Below are 20,383 nucleotides of genomic sequence, written 5' to 3' on the forward strand. Positions count from 1 at the left end.
CATGGACTGGTAAATGCATTACATTATGCTGTAGTTTTAATACAAGCAACATTGCCGTATCCAAGCAGAATAATAATGTTGCAAAATGTCTTAAATAATTTGATTCATTCATTTGTGCCTAAGCCAGCACATGAAAATGATATACATGGAGTCAGCTAATAAAGGTTCATATTTGCACAGTTTATTATCTCTGTCTTGGGTGATAAAGACAAAAATGGCGTGTCGAGAATCACAAGAAACCAACGATAAAGGGCTGTCAGAGAGTCTCTGTGTTGGATGGAGCTTTGTAATGCCTTTTAGAAAGTATTTCAATGAATATCTCTATTTGAATTTGTTTTACGATTTTATTTTGTCCATAAATTTGGTAGAAATGATTGCATACACACTGTATGGTACATTTCCAGGGCTGTACATTGAAATTCTAGTCCATAGAGTGTCCATACGTTGCAATATTACATAAGGTAAAGAAAATATAGCTCAAAGCCAATGCATCCCTCCTCCAATGCATCCCTCCTCCAATGCATCCCTCCTCCAATGCATCCATCCTCCAATGCATCCATCCTCCAATGCATCCCTCTTCTAAAGTACAATTCCAAAATGCATTTAAAGGAGTCTGTCAGCAAGCAGACCCCGCCCCCTTTAGAAAAGAACGTCGATCAGATGCTGTTTCTATATCAGATCATTGCATGCTGTTGCACCCGCTGAATGGCGCCTTGTAATCTTGGTTTCAATTTAAAGTGTGTGTTGCATGTAACTGAAGGAGCCTCTCGGCACCACCGGGTGCATAAATCATACACTTTAAATTGGTGCCCCGAAGGAGCGCCATTCAGCTGGTGCAATAGCATTCATTGATATAATTTAGAAAGAGCATCTAATAGAAGCTCTTTCTAGGAAAGGTGGCAGATTCCATTTAAAGCAAATACTTTCCTAACTCTGTCCCTTGTGTATCCAGAAGTGGCCACATGCATCATGTTTGCAGTTTTCTAAATGTGAAGGCCACTAAGGGGATCGTGGCTGCAGTCTGTAGATCAGAGAGCAACAGTGGTGGTCAGCTCAATGTAATGTGTCCAAGCAATGCTGACCCCCTCGAAAAGATGAATAACTAATGGGATATACAGTGGATATAAAAAGTCTACACACCCCTGTTAAAATGTCAGGTTTTTGTCATATCAAAAAATCAGTCCAAGATGAATAATATCAGAACTTTTTGCACCTTTAATGTCACCTATAATCTGTATTGAAAAACAAACAAAATCTTTTAGGAAAAATTAAAATAAAGAACAGAAATAATTTGGTTGCATAAATATGTGCACCCTTAAACTAATACTTTGTTGAATTACCCTTTGACTTTATGACAGCATTCAGTCTTTTTGGGTAGAAGTCTTACAGCACGGCACATCTTGACTTGGCAATTCTTGCCCACTCTTCCTTCCAAAAGCGTTCCAAATCTGTCAAGGTTGCAAGGGCATCTCCTGTGTACAGCCCTCTTCAGGTCACCCCATAGAATTTCAATGGGATTCAGGTCTGCGCTCTGGCTGGGCCATTCCAAAACTTTGATCTTCTTCTGGTGAAGCCATTATTTTGTTGATTTGGACGTTCTGCTTTGGGTCATTGTCGTGCTGAAAGGTGAAATTCATCTTCAGTTTTTTAGCAGAGGTCTGCAGGTTTTTTGCCAATATTGACTGATATTTGGAACTGTTCATAATTCCCATCACCTTTAAAGCCCAAGTTCTAGCTGCAGAAAAATAGCCCCAAAGCATAATACTGCCTCCACCATGCTCCATAATGCTGCCTCCACCATGCTTCACTGTGGGCATGGTGTTCTTTTGGTGATGTGCAGCGTTGGCTTTGCGCCAAATATACCTTTTGGAATTATGGCCAAAAAGTTCAACCTTGGTCTCATCAGACCATAACACGTTTTCCCGCATGCTTTTGGCAGACTTGATGTAGGTCTTTGTAAAACATAGCCGGGCTTGGATGTTTTTCTTTGTTAGAAAAGGCTTCCATCTTGCCACCCTACTCCACAGCCCAGACATATGAAGAATACGGGAGATTGTTGTCACATGCACTACACAACCAATACCTGCCAGAAACTCCTGCAGCTCCTTTAATGTTGATGTAGGCCTCTTGGTAACCTCCTGGGCCAATTTTCGTCTTGTCTTATCATCAAGTTTTAAGGGACGTCCAGGTCTTGGTAATATCACTGTTGTGCCAAATGTAATCCACTTCTTGATGACCGTCTTCACTGTGTTCCATGATCTATCTAATGCCTTGGAAATTCGAAATTGGAAATATCTAATGCCTTTGGTACCCTTCTCCTGCCTGATGCCTTTCAACAATCAGATCCCTTTCATATATTTTAAGCCCTTTACGGACCAAGGCTTTTGCTGTCACAAGCAACAAAGAAAATGTCAGGAAAATCCTAATAGAACAGCTGAACTTTATATGGGGTTACTCAGAATCACTTTAAATAATGGCAGCTGTGTACTGACTACTATTTCACATGAGTTTAAATGTGATTGGCTAATTCTGAACACAACCACATCCCCAATTATAAAAGGGTGTTCACACTAATGCAACCACATTGTTGTACTTTTGTTATTAGTTTGCCCCTCTAATCTGTTTGCATGTGCTGTCCCTCGTCATAGAGGTGAATGGGACCTCAGAGATAACCAAATGAGTATGTTTGGCTATTTCCAGCACTCTGATTTTCTACCTCAATGAAGAGGGGCAGTATCGGCTCTGCCTGCTATCCAACCAAGAATGGGGACTTGGGTCCTTCCTTCTCTGCAATTGTAGGGGTCCCATCTAACTTTTATGATGGGTTATAAAATTTAAAAAAAGGGATGTCGTGGGACAATCCCTTTACCTGGATCAGCTAGTATTACGTGGTTTCATACAACTATGAGATTTTTTTTTTGTTCATAGCAGTGAGCTCCTAGAGGTCCAGATGTGTCATCGACATAGGAATTTTGTAAAGAAGCTTATTGGTTTTTTTTCCAAAAGTCGCCTTTGCTTTATGATATTGTTATGCAGATACTTCTAAGTAGCAAAAACCCACGAGTGCTATTTTTTGTTGTTCTGTTAAAGCAGCGAATACTGTCTGTAAGACACAGCATGATGCTTTTATACTCTGCTGGATAGAGAAATTGTCTGGAAATTAAATAGAGAGAGACAGGAAAGTTGATAAAGAAAGCACTTCCAAAAATATATAAAAAAGAAAGAAATGGAAATCAAGTATATGTACACTACACAGCAAAATAAAAAGCTGCACAGCAGAAACTGAGAAACACATAAGGAAATTCATGACTAATTAATTATTTGTTGTATCTTGCTTCTATTTTTAACCTATTTATTTTTATGTTGTTTATTTTTACTTTTTTTGTAATGAAATTCTCTTTTTTTAACATGAAATAAGTAGAAAGTCGAATAAAAAATATTTCACAAATATGAAGTAGAAAATGGTCCAGGTATTTGTACTGTATTTATAAAGCATCTGGGCACCATTTTTTAATTTTTTTAATTTTTCATATTTTCTTCAGTCTTTAGATTATTGATGTAATCTAATTTGCAACATTTCTTATGTCAGACTGACCACACCAGGTTATACCTTGTATACAATTTAAAATAGATCTGTAATGTATGGTATAGGTGATAAATTCACATATGTCATATGTCTAAGTGAGATTTATATTATTTTACTGCCTGTCATAAATAAATTGCACCGTTTATGCCAACACAATTACACTTAGGGCTTATTCACATGAATGTGGGGAAACTTGCTGTTTTTCACGTCCAAGTTGCAACTGTGCGGGTTCCGTTTTCAAGGATCCCCATAGACTTGAGTCTATCGAGAGAACCGTGAAAACTGAAGAAAATAGGACATGTTTTATTTCTAAATGGACCCGCCACATGGTCCGTTGAAACAACGGCCATGTGAATGGCTCCATTGAAATTAATACGTCCATGTGATGGCCGTCTTACGGACGTATTCAACGTTCGTGTGAATAAGCGCTTATAGAAAAGTGCCTCGTTGGGTTTGCTCTATGATCATTGTCATTTAATTATAAAGGAATAAACCAGTGAATTGTCTTGTTACCAGCCTCATATTGCTTGGGGGCCAACAACAGAGTGTGGTCAACAGCGTGTTATTATATTGCTATGTTAATTAAAAAGGTGAAAAAAAATAAGAGTCATTCCAAGATAATAGTGTTAAACTAAATTCCAGTGGATATATTTTTTTAATGCTGCTGCTACATGTTCGGGGTATAAATCAGATATATTGTCATTGCCATATGAACAAAACAAAAATAATGGTGGTATTCCCAGTTCTCTCTTATGGTTAAGACATAAATATACTCACTAACTTTCACCTATTCTATGTAATAGCATACAATAGGTTAATTTACATCTTACATAGGTTGTTCCAATATTGACTCAAATGATACCAATTACACACTGTATTGATTTACATTCGAAGTATTGCCAAGTAACTTATGATTGATCAATTATCGGGAAGATTCATAAATACTGCACCAAACCATAATATTGGTACTAAACTGAATGTATTATGACCAAGAACACTTAGGTAGTTAAAAAAAAAAAGGAAACTAGTGAAATACCTGCTTATGGCACCTAACTGTTGTGTGCAGTCTATGGACAACACCAATGGTTTTAGGAATCTCCCCCATTTTCTACTCATGTGTTGCCAAAACTACGTCCTGGACATTGTAACTTGACCTTGACTTTAAAGCCTTCCAAAAACCTGTTTGCTGCCAAGTTCTTACTTGTTAATGCAAATTGTAATGACACCTAACAATGCATCATAATACTTCATTCTATATACTAGCAGTCAGTACTCTAAAAGAACACTGTGTAGCATTAAGCAGACATTTATTGATCACTGTCTGGGGTTCTACCTTCCCAGAAATGCTTAGGTTTGTCTGGAATTCTCTACTGGCCGGATTCCGATGACTCTTAAATCTTGTCTAATAGTTTCATGAACATCCACAATCAAACTCAATGAGAATTTGGACACTTTTTCTATGCTACAACTTATATTTTCTAATAGTGTATTTATTGTTAACAAAAATGGATACATGTTGTTAAAGGAGCTGTCCCATTATTGAATATTACATTTCTCTGCTGGATCATGCAATAGGAAGTGCTGACTTTTTCCTTTATTTCTCTGAAGGGAATATGAATATAGATGTTTATTTACACAAATCTAGTTGTTCTTTTTCATGTATTCCGTTTTTGTTCCTGCAGCTTAAGTTCATATTAATTACCGTTTAATTATTGATGTTTACCTTTGTTTAATATTTTGTATTTATTTAAACAAAAACATTACTGATTTGGTAAATGGGTCATGAATTTGTAATAAGTCAATATTTTGGATTGCAAATTAAGAAAATTGAAAACTTGTTTGATTTGCTTAAATGGGTTTACTGGGAAAGACTTTGATAGGCAATTCATAGTATAAGTAATAGATGTGTGATCTGTGGCGGTCCAACCCTCAGTACCCCCACTAATCAGCAGAATGAAGAGTCTGCATCAGTTATTGAATGTTGATCGAGAAATAGTGGTGCTTCCATATGTGTGTCTGGGGCTTATACTGCAGCAATGCCCCTTTAGTATGAGGCACAAACGCATGTATGGACAAGTGGCAGTGCCTAAATAAACATCTAAAAGATAATCATTCAGTGTGAGATTGTTGGGGGTTTCAGGACCCCGATGAGCATGACAAAACAATTAGGGTTTATCCAGGCACAGTAACTTGTCCATGTGTGCGACTGTGCCTGGCACTAAAAGGCTTGAGCTGCAGTTTCAGCTGGACACACAGCTATGCCCGATAAATATTCAGAGACCCATCCATTCTGCTAATATGTGGGTGCCCCAAGAGTCGGAGCCCCATTGATCACACATTGATGGTCTATTCTATAACTCCATTCACTATTTATTACGAGCCACCATACACAACAATTATGAAGCATTTCTATTAAGCAGAGTATTTTGAGTTTATGAAGAAAATATGTATAAAAACTGACAAAAATATATCATATATAAATATATATATATATACATACACATACACACACAGTCATAGATGTTCTTGATATGTCTGATTTGTTACATTGAATCAATATTAACCTCTTATCGTTAAAAACTTTGAAAAATATGTAAAATATATCTTAGATTTTTTTCTTCTATTGAGATACATTTTCTTTAATGTTTAGCGTAGAAATAAGGAAAAATATCCCTATTTGATGTATATAAACTACATGTCATTGGCTGGTGGTTCAGTCCAGGTCCCTTGAGCAGAGGTGGTGATGTAGCTAGTAAATTTGTCACAGTAAATGATGAAGTAGCCCACAGTAATACCTTTCATCACTTCTACATATTTTTTTTACTCGCTGCGGTTTTTTTTCTGATTTGTTGTTTACTATAGTAAGTCACAGAAGTCATGTGTATTAATGTACAAATCTAAGATAAAGTTGGCATGCTGGTCTGAACTATCATTAATTATGTTGGTCACAACCAGCACCTTACATCTTCAGAGACTCTTATGAAGGGCAAGGTTTGACTCCCCTGATAAATACTCTCATAAGTATCTGTCAACAGAGGGATATTAATTATTGTCTCTGCCCTAATATAGGTCTACTTTATCATAGCCTCAATCGTTACCTGTTCCATCTGTAATGTTATCCGGTGCCATGAAGAACATTACACAGTTGACTGATAGAGATGCATGCACATATTTATCAAGTAGTCGGATAGAAAAAAAAATGATAAAATAACTGTCTGAGGCACCTGGAAGTTTTCCATCTAACAAAAATAAAAACCATGTTTTGAAAACTTTATTCCCAATTGTGAAAGATGGCATTAATAATGGGTAATAGGCTTATGGAGGCCATTATACCAAAAAACGTATCATTTCTCAGTTACTTTTCTCAAGCAATTACATTGCATATTCATTATAATTTGACAATAGTTTTATTACGTTGCAGCTATGAAAATACATAATCATAACCTAGTTTCTTTAAGAGCCACCTTTACAACAGATTTTGTATGGTGTCAATGCATATAAACTATAATGTAAAGCAATTATGCAAATAGTCTTGCTGGAAAAAAAATATTGTACAGCTCCTATGCAGACCTATGTGTCTCTATGGTTACAGACTACAAACAAACCCTCTGTAGTCTGATCCTGCAGTGATAATCCTTTTCATCTGAACCTTACTTCTTACTAATGTACAGGGTGGGCCATTTATATGGATACACCTAAATAAAATGGGAATGGTTGGTGATATTAACTTCCTGTTTGTGTCACATTAGTATATGGGAGGGGGGAAACTTTTCAAGCTGGGTGTTGACCATGGCGGCCATTTTGAAGTCAGCCATTTTGTATCCAACTTTAGTTTTTTCAATGGGAAGAGGGTCATGTGACACATCAAACTTATCGAGAATTTCCCAAGAAAAACAATGGTGTGCTTGGTTTTAACGTTACTTTATTCTTTCTTGAGTTATTTATGTCATTATGGGTGTCAGGTCCGAGCATTCCTAGATGAACAGTTTCCTGGAAAGTGGATTGGTCGTCGTGGGCCAGTTGAATGGCCCCCTAGTTCTTCCGATCTTACCCCCTTAGACTTTTATCTTTGGGGTCATCTGAAGGCAATTGTCTATGCTGTGAAGATACAAGATGTGCAGCAACTGAAACTACGGATACTGGAAGCCTGTGCTAGCATTTCTTCTGCGGTGTTGCTATCAGTGTGTGAACAGTGTGAGAAGAGGGTTGCATTGACAATCCAACACAATGGGCAGCACTTTTAAAACATTTTATAAGTGGTCAGAAGCTTGTAAATAACTCATGAAAGAATAAAGTAACATTAAAACCAAGTACACCATTGTTTTTCTTGTGAAATTGTCGATAAGTTTGATGTGTCACATGACCCTCTTCCCATTGAAAAAACTAAAGTTGGATACAAAATGGCCAACTTCAAAATGGCCGCCATGGTCAACACCCAGCTTGAAAAGTTTCCCCCCTCCCATATACTGTGCCACAAACAGGAAGTTAATATCACCAACCATTCCCATTTTATTTAGGTGTATCCATATAAATGGCCCACCCTGTACATCAAGTAGGTTAGCAAGAAGTAGGGGGATAGATGGGAGTATAAACTATAACCGATTGTAGTCTGTAACCATAGAGACACATTGACCTGCATAAAATCTATAGACATATAACGGTAGGAATTGTTGAATTAAGACTATTTCTTGATTAGCTATATACTTTACTTTAGCTACATGTGTTACCTTTTGCTTGTATATGGGAGAAGGGAAGTTTTGCATGTACTCTGAGTATTTTTAGCCCTAAAACCAGATGTTATATTGTAAGCCTCCCAGGAAGTCAAATCAAAGTTGACCTGCGCTGAAGATCAAAAACTAGATTTGTTTTACTGGAACTGCATGATTTGGACCACGTCATGGTTTTCATCAAGTAGTGGGGTTAACTATATACTTAATGAGGATTTCCCACCATTAAGAGATTATGCCATCACTTCCGGATTGGTGGGGGCTTGACTGCCAGGATCTGCATTGATTCTTGGAATTAAGGTACTGCAGCGCTAGATAAGTGCTGTTGCTTCGTCACAGTTTTTCTCACAGTTTTTCTCCGCATATTGATGCTCCCGGCCACCTGCTGTGCAGGGAACTGAAGCACAGTTGAATGGAGCATTGTGGCTATTCCATATACAGTGACTATGCTGGAGCACTGCTGTGCAGGAAAAAAACAAACGGACCTTAATTCACATGATCATCATAGAGGTTGTAACCCCACTGATCAAACTGTTATGGCATTTCCTAGCAATATGCCATAGCATTCTTAGACAAGTATACCCCTTTAAACAATATAGTATCCAGATTAAAAAATCATTGGCTATAAATTTGCAGAATATATTTTTGGAAAGAAAGCATTAAATGTTTGCACATATATTATAGCCATTTCATGGGATTACTATCAGTAAATAGATATTAATGAAATTGAAAGGAGGAAATTAATGAGTATGAAAATGTTTCGTACTATCCTATGATGGCCTGGAGCTGAAATAATAAATTATATTCTTGAAATCCATCAAATATACTATATCTATATATAGATATAGTATATATATATATATATATATATATATATATATATATATATATATATATATATAATCTCTCCCCAAAAAATGTTTTAAACATTTTCCTTTTAAAAATTCTGCTGCATCCCAAATATTATTGTGGGTACGAGGATAATAAATGCTAGTGCTGTATTTTTTATATATATGTATGGTTGTAATTTGTTGTCATTTATCTATTGCTTTTATTATAGCTTATTTTTATATCGTAATAATAAAAAATAACAATAATAACATATTTCCAATGATAATACATTTGAATGATTAATAAATTCAATGCATTATTATTATTGTTCCTTTTGTTATTGTTATTACTATTATTATTATACATTTTGTTATTACTATTATTATTATTATTATTATTATTATACATTTTGTTATTACTATTATTATTATTATTATTATTATACATTTTGTTATTGTTATTACTATTATTATTATTATTAATACTACTATTATTTATTATTATTTATTACATGCAAAATAATAAAAGAACTGTATATTCATTATTTATTAGAAATTATTTTTTTCTGATGAGTAAATGCCTTTTTAGGGAAATATTCTATTCCTTGAATTGACCATAATCTTTTTTTCTTAGGCAATGTGCGGCTTAACATGTGCACAGTACATTCACATGAAACATGTTTGTGTACCATTTTTCTTACCTTATTAAAATATGTTTTCTTTCTTTCAGTCAATGAGGGAGGTATAAAACATGCATCAAATATGTGTCCTGATCCAGGAGAACCAGAAAATGGGAAAAGGATAGGCTCTAATTTTAGGTAAACTTTTAATTCAAGTGAAGAGCACATGGACGGTTTATGTTATTAATTCATATACTAAATAATTTTTCAAAATTCCATAGAAATACTAACCGATGTTACAATGACGCTTTCTTCTCTCCATTTTTTTTTTTTTATTACTAAACCTTTTCTTCTTTGTAGGTGTGTTTTACCAGAAGCAAATTGTGCTCATCTTAATTTTACAATTTACAGAATAATAAAGTTATGAACCTATATAATTAAAATGCACCTACATCTAAGGGTCACCTTTTATATATAAACACCTTCTACTAATGTGATCATTACATATACTTAACATTTATATTATGTTTAACCACTAACATCACCCATATCTTCCAACAGACTTTCTCCATTGTACACCTTCTTAGATACTGTAAATCTGCTTATGTATGTGAGATGTCTACTAAGTGGATAGCTAGATGGATAGATATGAGGTAGATAGATAGATAGATAGATAGATAGATAGATAGATAGATAGATAGATAGATAGATAGATAGATAGATAGATGATAGATAGATAGATAGATAGATAGATAGATAGATAGATAGATAGATAGATAGATAGATAGATAGATAGATAGATAGATAGATAAAAGAGATTTAGTGCTGAATTTTTCCATCCAATTGTCTGCACCCTGACAACTCACAGAGTTAATATATCACTCTTGAAATGTAATTTTTATAATGTCACAAACACTAAAATAATTTACCTCAAAAAGTAGATCCTTAGCTACCAGTAGAAAGAACAGTACAGTCGGCTTTAATAGACATTTTCGGCCTTTTAGCAGGTGATATTGGTTAGGTTGGCTTTTATTTCAGCTTAACAAGGATGAATGAGCCTTATTGGGAATGGAGATGCATACTTTTTAAGGGGAACTTTTGATTGATATTTTTCACTCTTTTAGGGCTCCCTATGCAGACTTGAATGGAAGATATGGTCTTCTAATATATATTCTTGTGAGAGAAGGCTGAATGAATACTCTTTTTCCATGAGCAAGCACTAGATAGATAGATAGATAGATAGATAGATAGATAGATAGATAGATAGATAGATAGATAGATAGATAGATAGATAGATAGATAGATAGATAAACAGACAGATTCCTAATTTACTCAAATATCGGTACTGGTAATAGAACAGGGCTATGACAGAGAAAATCTTTATCACTGCTTTTGACCTACTCATCTGTAAGCAAAAGGTTTCTATAAGCTTATACATCTGTAAGCAGCCCTAAGACTAGTAAGGTAGCACAAAACTTGTATTGGGCTAACACAAAAATCCACTATGTGTGGCCAAATATTTAAAGATAAAACCTACAACCAGGCACAGACTTAACAAAGTATATCAAAGGCTGAAAAAGAGAAACTTGATCCAGTGCTGAATTTAAAAGGAAGTAATATTCCAACTTTATTCCAAATGTATTAAAAAGTCCATACACATAGGGGTGGATGCAACAGATAGCAGGCCTACGCGTTTCGGACAAGTCACTTGTCCGTACTCATGGTGTGTTGTATACAAGTGACTTGTCTGAAACGCGTACAGATGTAGCTGTCTTTACCTTGACTTTTAACGCATTAAATACACAGTGGCTAGATCTCTTATCTTGACTTTTTCAATGACTTTTCAATGGCTTTTGTTGTGTGATATCACGCTGCAGCAAGTTATCAGAATCAAGTTAAAGATGGCTACACCTGTAGGCCCGGTATCAGATGCATCCACCCTTTTGTGGATTAAGCTTCTTTTTTTCTGTCTTTGATCTCCATCGTGTACCGCCACGAGGATCCGTGCGCTGTCTGGACATAGGATCGGTGAGCCGGGGGATTCCTCCATTCCTCTATATCAAGAAATAGATACTTTATTAGTAAATTACATAATTAAAACCGCAATAAACATTAAAAGGAGATTACACATACTAAATTTGGTAGTAAGAAGGATGTTGAAATTGGGCAGATAGTAGACATTTTGGTCTTCGTATCTTATCTTTATTGTGTACTTTCTATGTATTTACATGTTTGATTATGCACTTTATCTCTTGTAACACATTTGCGGACATGTTCATTTCAGGTTTATGCATTTAGGATATAATGGTTTTGCACTATGCACTTTAAATCATTACCTTGCATATCCTGCGTCTTAGTCATTTGATACACCCTTCTTGCTACCACATTTAGTATGTGCAATCTCTTTTTAATGTTCATAGTAGTTTTTATAATGTAATTTACTAATAAAGTATTTTTTTTTCTTGATATATATGGTCTTTAGTTTGTGCCTGTTTACAGGTTTTGTAGTTAGTTAGCAGCAGACTCAAACCATTATCTAAAAAATCCCATGTCTGCTGGCGGGCTGTAGAAAAATCCAATTTTCCATGACTTCCTTTTATCTATGAAGTAATCCCATTAATAATAGGACCAATTCTAAGTGCTGTATATTAGGAAATTGCTGTAAAAGTGAACCCCTGATTTACAAACATAGATTCACCTTCGAAGCCATGATTTAAATAGAAAGGGAATAAGGCATCATTTTCATGCTTGGTCAAGATCTGCTATTTCTTCTTTCAAAAGAGTCAAGTGCTACATTTAAATCAAATCACGCTTTGAACTACTCAGACAATCATATTTTATTAAAATTACTTCTCATGTGAGTCGCATGCTTATATTAAATTGTGCCGTTTAATGAGTAGTCATGGAAGACGAGATATATTGCATATATTTAAAGCACTAATAGAACAGGTTCTTTAAACATTGACTGTATGCCTGTAATGCATCTATTATAGATGAGCATGTACATAACTGTATAATGACTAAAGGTAAGTGGTAACGTCTGGATGATACCACCAAGCAACAGAAAACTCCCAGAGCGTCTACAGTGGGGATATAGGAATATAGCACAAGAAATCATGTATTTCCATTTCTAGTCCCCAGAATCATTAAGCCATAAAACTAGTATATAATTATGAAGTTTAGGGAAACTTACGATCGTGAACTGAAAACTCTTATTTCTCATGGTTACAAAATTTGATAGCTTGGTGCAGGTTGAAAAATCTGTTTTGACCACCTGCCATGTTAGGATATTGGGTAGTGACATTTGATCGTAGTATATTTCTAACTCTGGATAGTGGTTAAAACATCCCGGGATGGTGGTACATCTCCACTCTATCTTACCGGTTTGCAATTAGAAAGGAATCTGTCTCCAATTTTTAAAGATGCTTCCGGTTTAGAGCCTCAGTGTATGCCTTTACCCCGAACAGACATCTATTTTCCCTATTGTCTGAGAGGCATCACAGGGTCTCGCCAAGAGCAGCCACTAAAGCACAATACAATGAGAGATATCCCGTGGCTGCAGGCATAGCAATAGTGCTGAAAGGTGACACATCCGTGACCACGTGATGCCTCTTGGCTAATCAGGCCAGTAGTTGGCATTAATAGTATACGAAGGGCACTTTTGAATGGCATCCGAAACAGAAGCAAAACACCATGAGCAATTTATAGATGCTCTTTATTAAAGGGGATTGACTGGTGACCAGTTGGTTCCTGCTGCTGGGAAACTTTTATCACAGATGTAGTAGAGCTAAATTTGCCTTATTACATATTCGTTTGTAAACAGATTTACAATACAACTGAAATGTGTTTTATAAGAATGGAAAAACATGGCATTATTTTGATTTCTTCTAGAAATAGTGCCAGTTTTGTCAATAGGCAGTTTCTGGTATTGCAGCTTAGCACAATTCCCTTGAATGGGGCTGATCTGCAATACCAGACACAGCCCATAGACAAGTGTGGCACTGTTTCTGGTGAGAAGAAGCCATGCTTTTTCAATCTCATACAGTACATTTTGAATAACTCATTAGGAGTCCAATGGCAAACTACAGATATCACGTAATGCCAAATAACAAACTCCGATCTGCTGTATGTGTACACTACAGCAGCCATATTTTTATTGAGGCTACAGGAGAAAAGCATCATTATTATTAATGGGGTTTGCCCTGCAGGGACATTTATGACATATCCACAGGATATGCCATGAATGTCAGATAGATGCGGGTCTCAACTCTGGGACCCGCACCTGTCTCTAGAATGGGGCCCCCTAAACCCCGTTCTACCTTTCTCGGTTCCCGCTGCCTCTCGGGCCACTACGTCATTTCCGACCATGTAATCAGGAAAACAGTGTGGCTGTTTGTGTAGCTCCTATAGAAGAGAATGGCAGTTACGGAAGCAGCACAGCACGTGAGCTACGCTGTTTCTGCAACTGCAACTCACTACTATGGGAGTTATGAAAACAGCATCGCTCAGCAAGCCACGCTGTTTTCGTAATTTCTGACCATGTAATCAGGAAGTGGCCAGGAGGCAGCGGGAAGTGAGAAAGGTAGAACGGGGGTTTAGAAGGTCCCGGTTTAGAGATAGGTGCGGATTCCAGAGATTGGACCCTCATCTATCTGATATTTATGGCATATCCTGTGGATATGCCATAAATGTCCCTGATGGGCAAACCCCTTTAAACCAAAGCCCAAGCTGTTATTGCCCCTCCGCCTGACTGACTGTTATGTTATGTGTACCTGGTCTACTATGTGAGTCAATGGTAAATGTTAGGCTTAGGGGTACGTCTATAGCAGGAATTTGAACACATGGAGATACACTTGCAATGGTTTGTTCAGTTCTGGAAAAATGTAACACCATCCTTTAATATTCTCAGCACTAAACATTGAGTAATTGTTTTACTATATAATATTGTGCCCTGTTATGTTTTATTATAGCCTTGGTGCAACAGTTCTGTTTTCTTGCGATGAAGACTATGTTCTTCAAGGTGAAAAAAAAATCACCTGTCAAAGGATTGCAGACGTGTTTGCAGCTTGGAGTGATCACAGACCCGTATGCAAAGGTAAGAAGCCGGGTATATGTTATAATTGAAAGGAAATATATCACATTATTTTATATTTTTTTCATTTTTTAGGCTAATTAAAAATCCTTACTGATACCTACTTTTTTCTAATCTGTTTTTATTTTCTGCTTGTATATTTTTTTCATTGGATTTTTTTTACATTAAAACGGGGGCAACCACCTGATCTACTTTAACAGCAGTTCTGGGGATTTTTTTCCACTGTAGGCACCTGGACATAAGAGAACTAGGTAACAAAAATGACTTATTGACTTCAATGGGAAAATGTTGTGGACATGCTCTATGTCATGTGCAGTGGTCACTGTGCAGGAAGGGGTAGGAGCTGAGCTCAACCTATCATCTATTCTCAATAGTGTGATCCTGTGTTACCTGCCTCCAGCTTAATAATTAATGGGTTACCCTTCACTGTAATCCTGCAAACTGATAATAATGAGGTGACTGTATAGATAGTGACATGGAAAATAAAAAACACCAATATTTATTTTTAAATATGTTTAACATGAAAACTTGATTGGAACATTATGTCATTTTTTGACAATAAATTCCCTTTAAGCTAAGTGACTATGCAATGTGTTAAAATAATAATTATTTAATTTGTACAATATTCCTGTTAAATGCCCTTTGTGTTTTTAGAATGTGATTCTGTTTAATATAAACCAAAGATCCATGCATTGTTTTGTCAAATGTATGTGGAAATACTACGTTATTTTTCCAATCTTGCCTCGTATGTACAGTGTGTAGATTCTAAATATGATCATATATAGTTACACATCTAACCAACATAGACAGTCGGTAAAACACATTCCTGACCCATTAGTAAGTAAAAAAAAAACCACATAATTTCTTCTTGGACATGTCTTCTGGTTTTTGGAAATACCTCTCAAACTGGAAAAAATACAAAAAGAATCAACTTCCATTTCAACAACTGCTGTCTAGGTCCACCATCACTTTTTTGTCTACTATTGTGTGCAATGATGTTGTCTATTGTAAAGTCACCACAGTCACCTGAGAACTTTTATCTTCAGAATACATATGGCAGGGATGGCAGAAAAACTGGACAGCTCCAGCAGGAAACCGTCACTGTCACACTCCCTGTTTCTGTAGCTAGGCAGAAGGGTTAAGTCTGGGATGTCAGTCACTCAGCTGTTTCGGCTCATGATTAGCTGAGAACCTATTGATTAGTTCTATCTTCTTTTTAATCCTGCTTTTCCCTGGTATCCTTGCCAGTTAATGTTATATCTCCTGGTTCCTTCTGCTCTGTGTTTAGGTTTGTATCCTCAGGTTGTTTTTTGGTTTTTCCCATTTACCTCTTTTGCATTCTTCCCTACTGCTACTGTGACCTTGGGCAGTTGACTATTCTCTGGTCTTCTGATTTCGTGCTGTTTTGACTCTCTTTTTTTTTATTGACCCAGCCTTACTTGGTCCATGATATTGTTTTTTGTTATGACTCTTCTAAGTCAGGCAGTTAGCGCCAAGTTTGGCAGTGGGTGCGTATTTGCTGAACTGGAACTTGCGTCAGTCACATTACAAATACAAAGTAGAACTAGGAAGATAACTCTATTGAAAAGTTGATTATCTTTGTATTTTGTTGTGTTCAACCTGGAAAAATCGATTAAAAAATTGTTTATTAATTGTATTGATTAAAAAGTATGGCTCAACCAGCCACTAATTCCAGAACCAGGCATAAGCAAGTGATTGGCGACAAGGAAAGTGTCCAGAGTGAATGATGTCTCTCTAGCACTCAGGGACCAACTTTCCCTGCTTATTGTATAATGATTCGCTACACCCTTGCCATTAATTACAATTCTATCCAGATCCTACGCGTTTCAGCACCACAGTCAAAGTGATGCCTCATCAGGGATTCCTAGATATTGATTCTTATATTGTTTAAATTCAAACACTGGATAGCACTGTTCATGTGCTGATTTTAGCCTCCAGACGCATGTACGGCTCTGATACACTGGCCGCACACGCGCCGGGAGAACTGCAGGCTTATACGGTTGAGAGCCCGCCCTCCTAAAGTCATCACCGAGGCAGACCGCCAATCCGCATTGATCACGACACGCTGTGACGTGCCGGAGGCGGCGCCCCATGGTCCTAACAACCAATGAGGGTTCCTGGATGACCAACGCGTCCATAGTAACTAGAGGACGCTAGACGCGGCTCCTGCACTACCCATTAACATCAACCCATAAAATGGATAGTGATCGAATGTCCCTACTATCACACACCACACTGTCCCTAACAAGCGGGGCAGTGTGGAGTAGAGGGAGATGTATTATATCACGGGAGCCGTCTCGATCAGAGACTAACTCCCAGTGATTACACACGTTGCCTAGCAACGTACCGTCACCTTACTAGCCAGGAGTCTCATCTCAGATGAGTAGGGACATTGCCCTTAATATCGCAAATGAAGTTCACTAGACACAAGGCCAAGACGAATTAGACGCGTTGGTCATCCAGGAACCCTCATTGGTTGTTAGGACCGTGGGGCGCCGCCTCCGGCACGTCACAGCGTGTCGTGTTCAATGCGGATTGGCGGTCTGCCCCGGTGACGACTTTAGGAGGGCGGGCTCTCAACCGTATAAGCCTGCAGTTCTCCCGGCGCGTGTGCGGCCAGTGTATCACAGCCGTACACGCGTCTGGAGGCTAAAATCAGCACATGAACAGTGCTATCCAGTGTTTGAATTTAAACAATATAAGAATCAATATCTAGGAATCCCTGATGAGGCATCACTTTGACTGTGGTGCTGAAACGCGTAGGATCTGGATAGAATTGTAATTAATGGCAAGGGTGTAGCGAATCATTATACAATAAGCAGGGAAAGTTGGTCCCTGAGTGCTAGAGAGACATCATTCACTCTGGACACTTTCCTTGTCGCCAATCACTTGCTTATGCCTGGTTCTGGAATTAGTGGCTGGTTGAGCCATACTTTTTAATCAATACAATTAATAAACAATTTTTTAATCGTTCTTTCAGGCGGTGAATATAATTTAAAATATTTTAACGACATTATTTATCAAGTCTACAGTGAATCATCAACCTGGAAAAACCTGAAAAACCTCTTTAGGATTTTCCAGTGTATTGCACATTTCCATGAAAATTTTAGTTGTTGCCTATTTGGCCTAGTTCTTCTGATAGTTGTGTTGGATAAAGTTTGAACTTGCATGGCTATCCTAACTGTTCCAAGTAATAGAGCTTAAAACTGAGATAAACAAAATCAAACTTAAAGGTGAGTGCTTCCATAATGCAAAAGATCTCTCATTTCTGTCTAGCATTTTCTCTTCCTAGAGGCCCAAAGCATAGATGATTTAAGTAGAAAAAATAGTAAGAACTTGCCACCAATTTGGACTTTCCGTTGTGATCGCATTTAGTTATAATTTTAGTTTAAGCCCTAATTCCTCTCACTGTTTTTAAAAAAATGATTCCCTCAAAATGAATCATGGGCAAAGCTTTTTCATATGCATTGTGTTGCTGCCTAACATGCTGTATAATGCAGGTCAATAGTGCACTGTGGAGCTCCAAGATCAATATATATTTGACTGTTTTCTCTTCCGATAAGGAGAAAATCGGCTGATATTATTGTAGACCTAAATGTCCTCTGTTTTCTTTGTTCATTTTTACTGTTCGATCTATGGCTTCTGGAGTGATGTAAGATAAGAGACAACTTCTCAGAATTTTTTGTTGAGTGAAATGTTTTCCAACTTATTGACCTGATTACCGATATGAGTTTAACTTTAACTATTTCTGATTAAATCAAATTATTTTGTTAGGTTCATGATTGATAATTCCAGTTAAGCAGGTAGAAATAAACAGACTATCCACAGTAGGGATCAATTAGCTATTTTTCATAAGGAAGAAGTTGCCTCTTAACATCACATTTCTACCCTGTAAGTTAATATCTTATTCCAGAAGTATTTATAACTTGAACTGGTAACACTTATTTCTAGACAGACCTATTTTAGTTTTTCCTTAAATAGAATCAGTATTCCAGATTAGCAATACAAACATCTCACATTTCTAACTAGAACTCAAGTTTGTGCTGATGAGGTCCAATAAACCAAAACAGATCTGTCCATAGATGGAAATCTCTAAGATATGTCCATGAGTGTTTTGTTTTTTTTACTTTTATATTGTAAGGCCTTCTGGAATGGAGCTATTCGAATATGTTTTCCGGCAACCATTGTCTTCAGTCTTCTGTACCTTCTCGTTGGGTTTTCGCTTTGAGAATGAGTACTCCACTAAAATCAACCAAAGTGGAAGATAGAATTAGTAAAATGGCCTATTATTAAAATTATATCTAAATCTAGAACAGAAGGACACAAGTTATAAATAGTTATAAAATAGAAAAGACATAACAAACGGTTAAAGCAGTGGTAAGGGAATGGTTGGGCCAGTGACTCCAAACCAGAAAGGACAAATAAAGAGGTAGCTCTGCTTTGTGGCTTTATAAAACATTTTTCCTACACAGAATTAGTACTTGTAATAGATTGAGAAAATGAGATTCAGGGTTGTGATATTTCCTGTGCTGACAGCACATCGACAATGGGGGCATTGATGGAATTTGTAAGCACTTACTGAGAAATAAGGAAGCAGTGAAGTTGAAAGAGTTTGTGAACACAGAGGTAAATTACTGCCAGTTAATATAAGGTATTTTGGAAACACAAATCCTCTGAATATTAACTCCTTGGGGATTGTATATATAGTAATTTTGTGGATTACAACATGTTCATAGTGTGAGCCTTATATCTTATGTCAATTCTTTCTCTATTACAAGATATTAACAGTGACTTCAGGTTCTGGCTTACATATAATTGTATATGGATACAATTAGCATCCAAGTATAAATATAGCATTATAGGTATTATATTTAATGAACGTGGAATTCAGGACCATAATGCTTTGCAAAGGGGCATCACAATACCCAATTTTACTGCAGTGATTCTAAAGGGTTTGCCTGATCTAGAAAAATCCATTTACCAATACCCTCTTAGACATTTAGGGTTAATATATGGGCTCTCATTCAGAGCCTTAAACAATTAGGAAAAGTGAGTAGGGACTAAAAAGAGTGTCTCTGCCTCCGGAGGAAACATTCATGCATTACACGCACAACTACTAAATTATTTTAAATGGTACCATGCCCTGCTTAAAGGGGTTGTCTGGTTTCAGTAAATTAATGTTATTTTTTGTATCAGTAAAAGTTATACAATTTTCCAATATACTTTCTGTATTAATTCCTCATGGTTTTCAAGATTTCTGCTTGTTGTTATTCATTAGGAAAATTCATTGTTTACTTCCAGTGGATACAATTCTGTCCATGGTCATGTGATGTACACACAGGTGCACGGTTCATTACAGTATGTGTATGAGAGCTGTGTCTTCTAACGATCCCAGCACCTGTGTGTCCATCACATGACCATGGACTGAATTGTATCCACTGGAAGTAAACAATGAATGTTCCTACTGAATAACAACAAGTAGAGATCTTAAAAATAGTGAGGAATTA

At 36.7% G+C, this 20,383-nt stretch overlaps 1 protein-coding gene across 6 annotated transcripts in view; it reads left to right on the forward strand.

Annotated features, from left to right (window-relative positions):
- CSMD3 (CUB and Sushi multiple domains 3) overlaps nt 1–20,383 on the forward strand; it is a 1,175,227-nt gene that overhangs the window by 571,600 nt on the left and 583,244 nt on the right. For all 6 annotated transcript variants that reach the window (XM_075825814.1, XM_075825808.1, XM_075825809.1 and 3 more), the window contains 2 exons: nt 9,874–9,961; nt 14,734–14,858. In XM_075825814.1, coding sequence (XP_075681929.1) covers nt 9,874–9,961; nt 14,734–14,858 — 213 coding nt within the window. The remainder of the gene's footprint in view (nt 1–9,873; nt 9,962–14,733; nt 14,859–20,383) is intronic.

Source organism: Rhinoderma darwinii, chromosome 5 (genome assembly GCF_050947455.1).
Source record: "Rhinoderma darwinii isolate aRhiDar2 chromosome 5, aRhiDar2.hap1, whole genome shotgun sequence".
Taxonomy (NCBI): domain Eukaryota; kingdom Metazoa; phylum Chordata; class Amphibia; order Anura; family Rhinodermatidae; genus Rhinoderma; species Rhinoderma darwinii.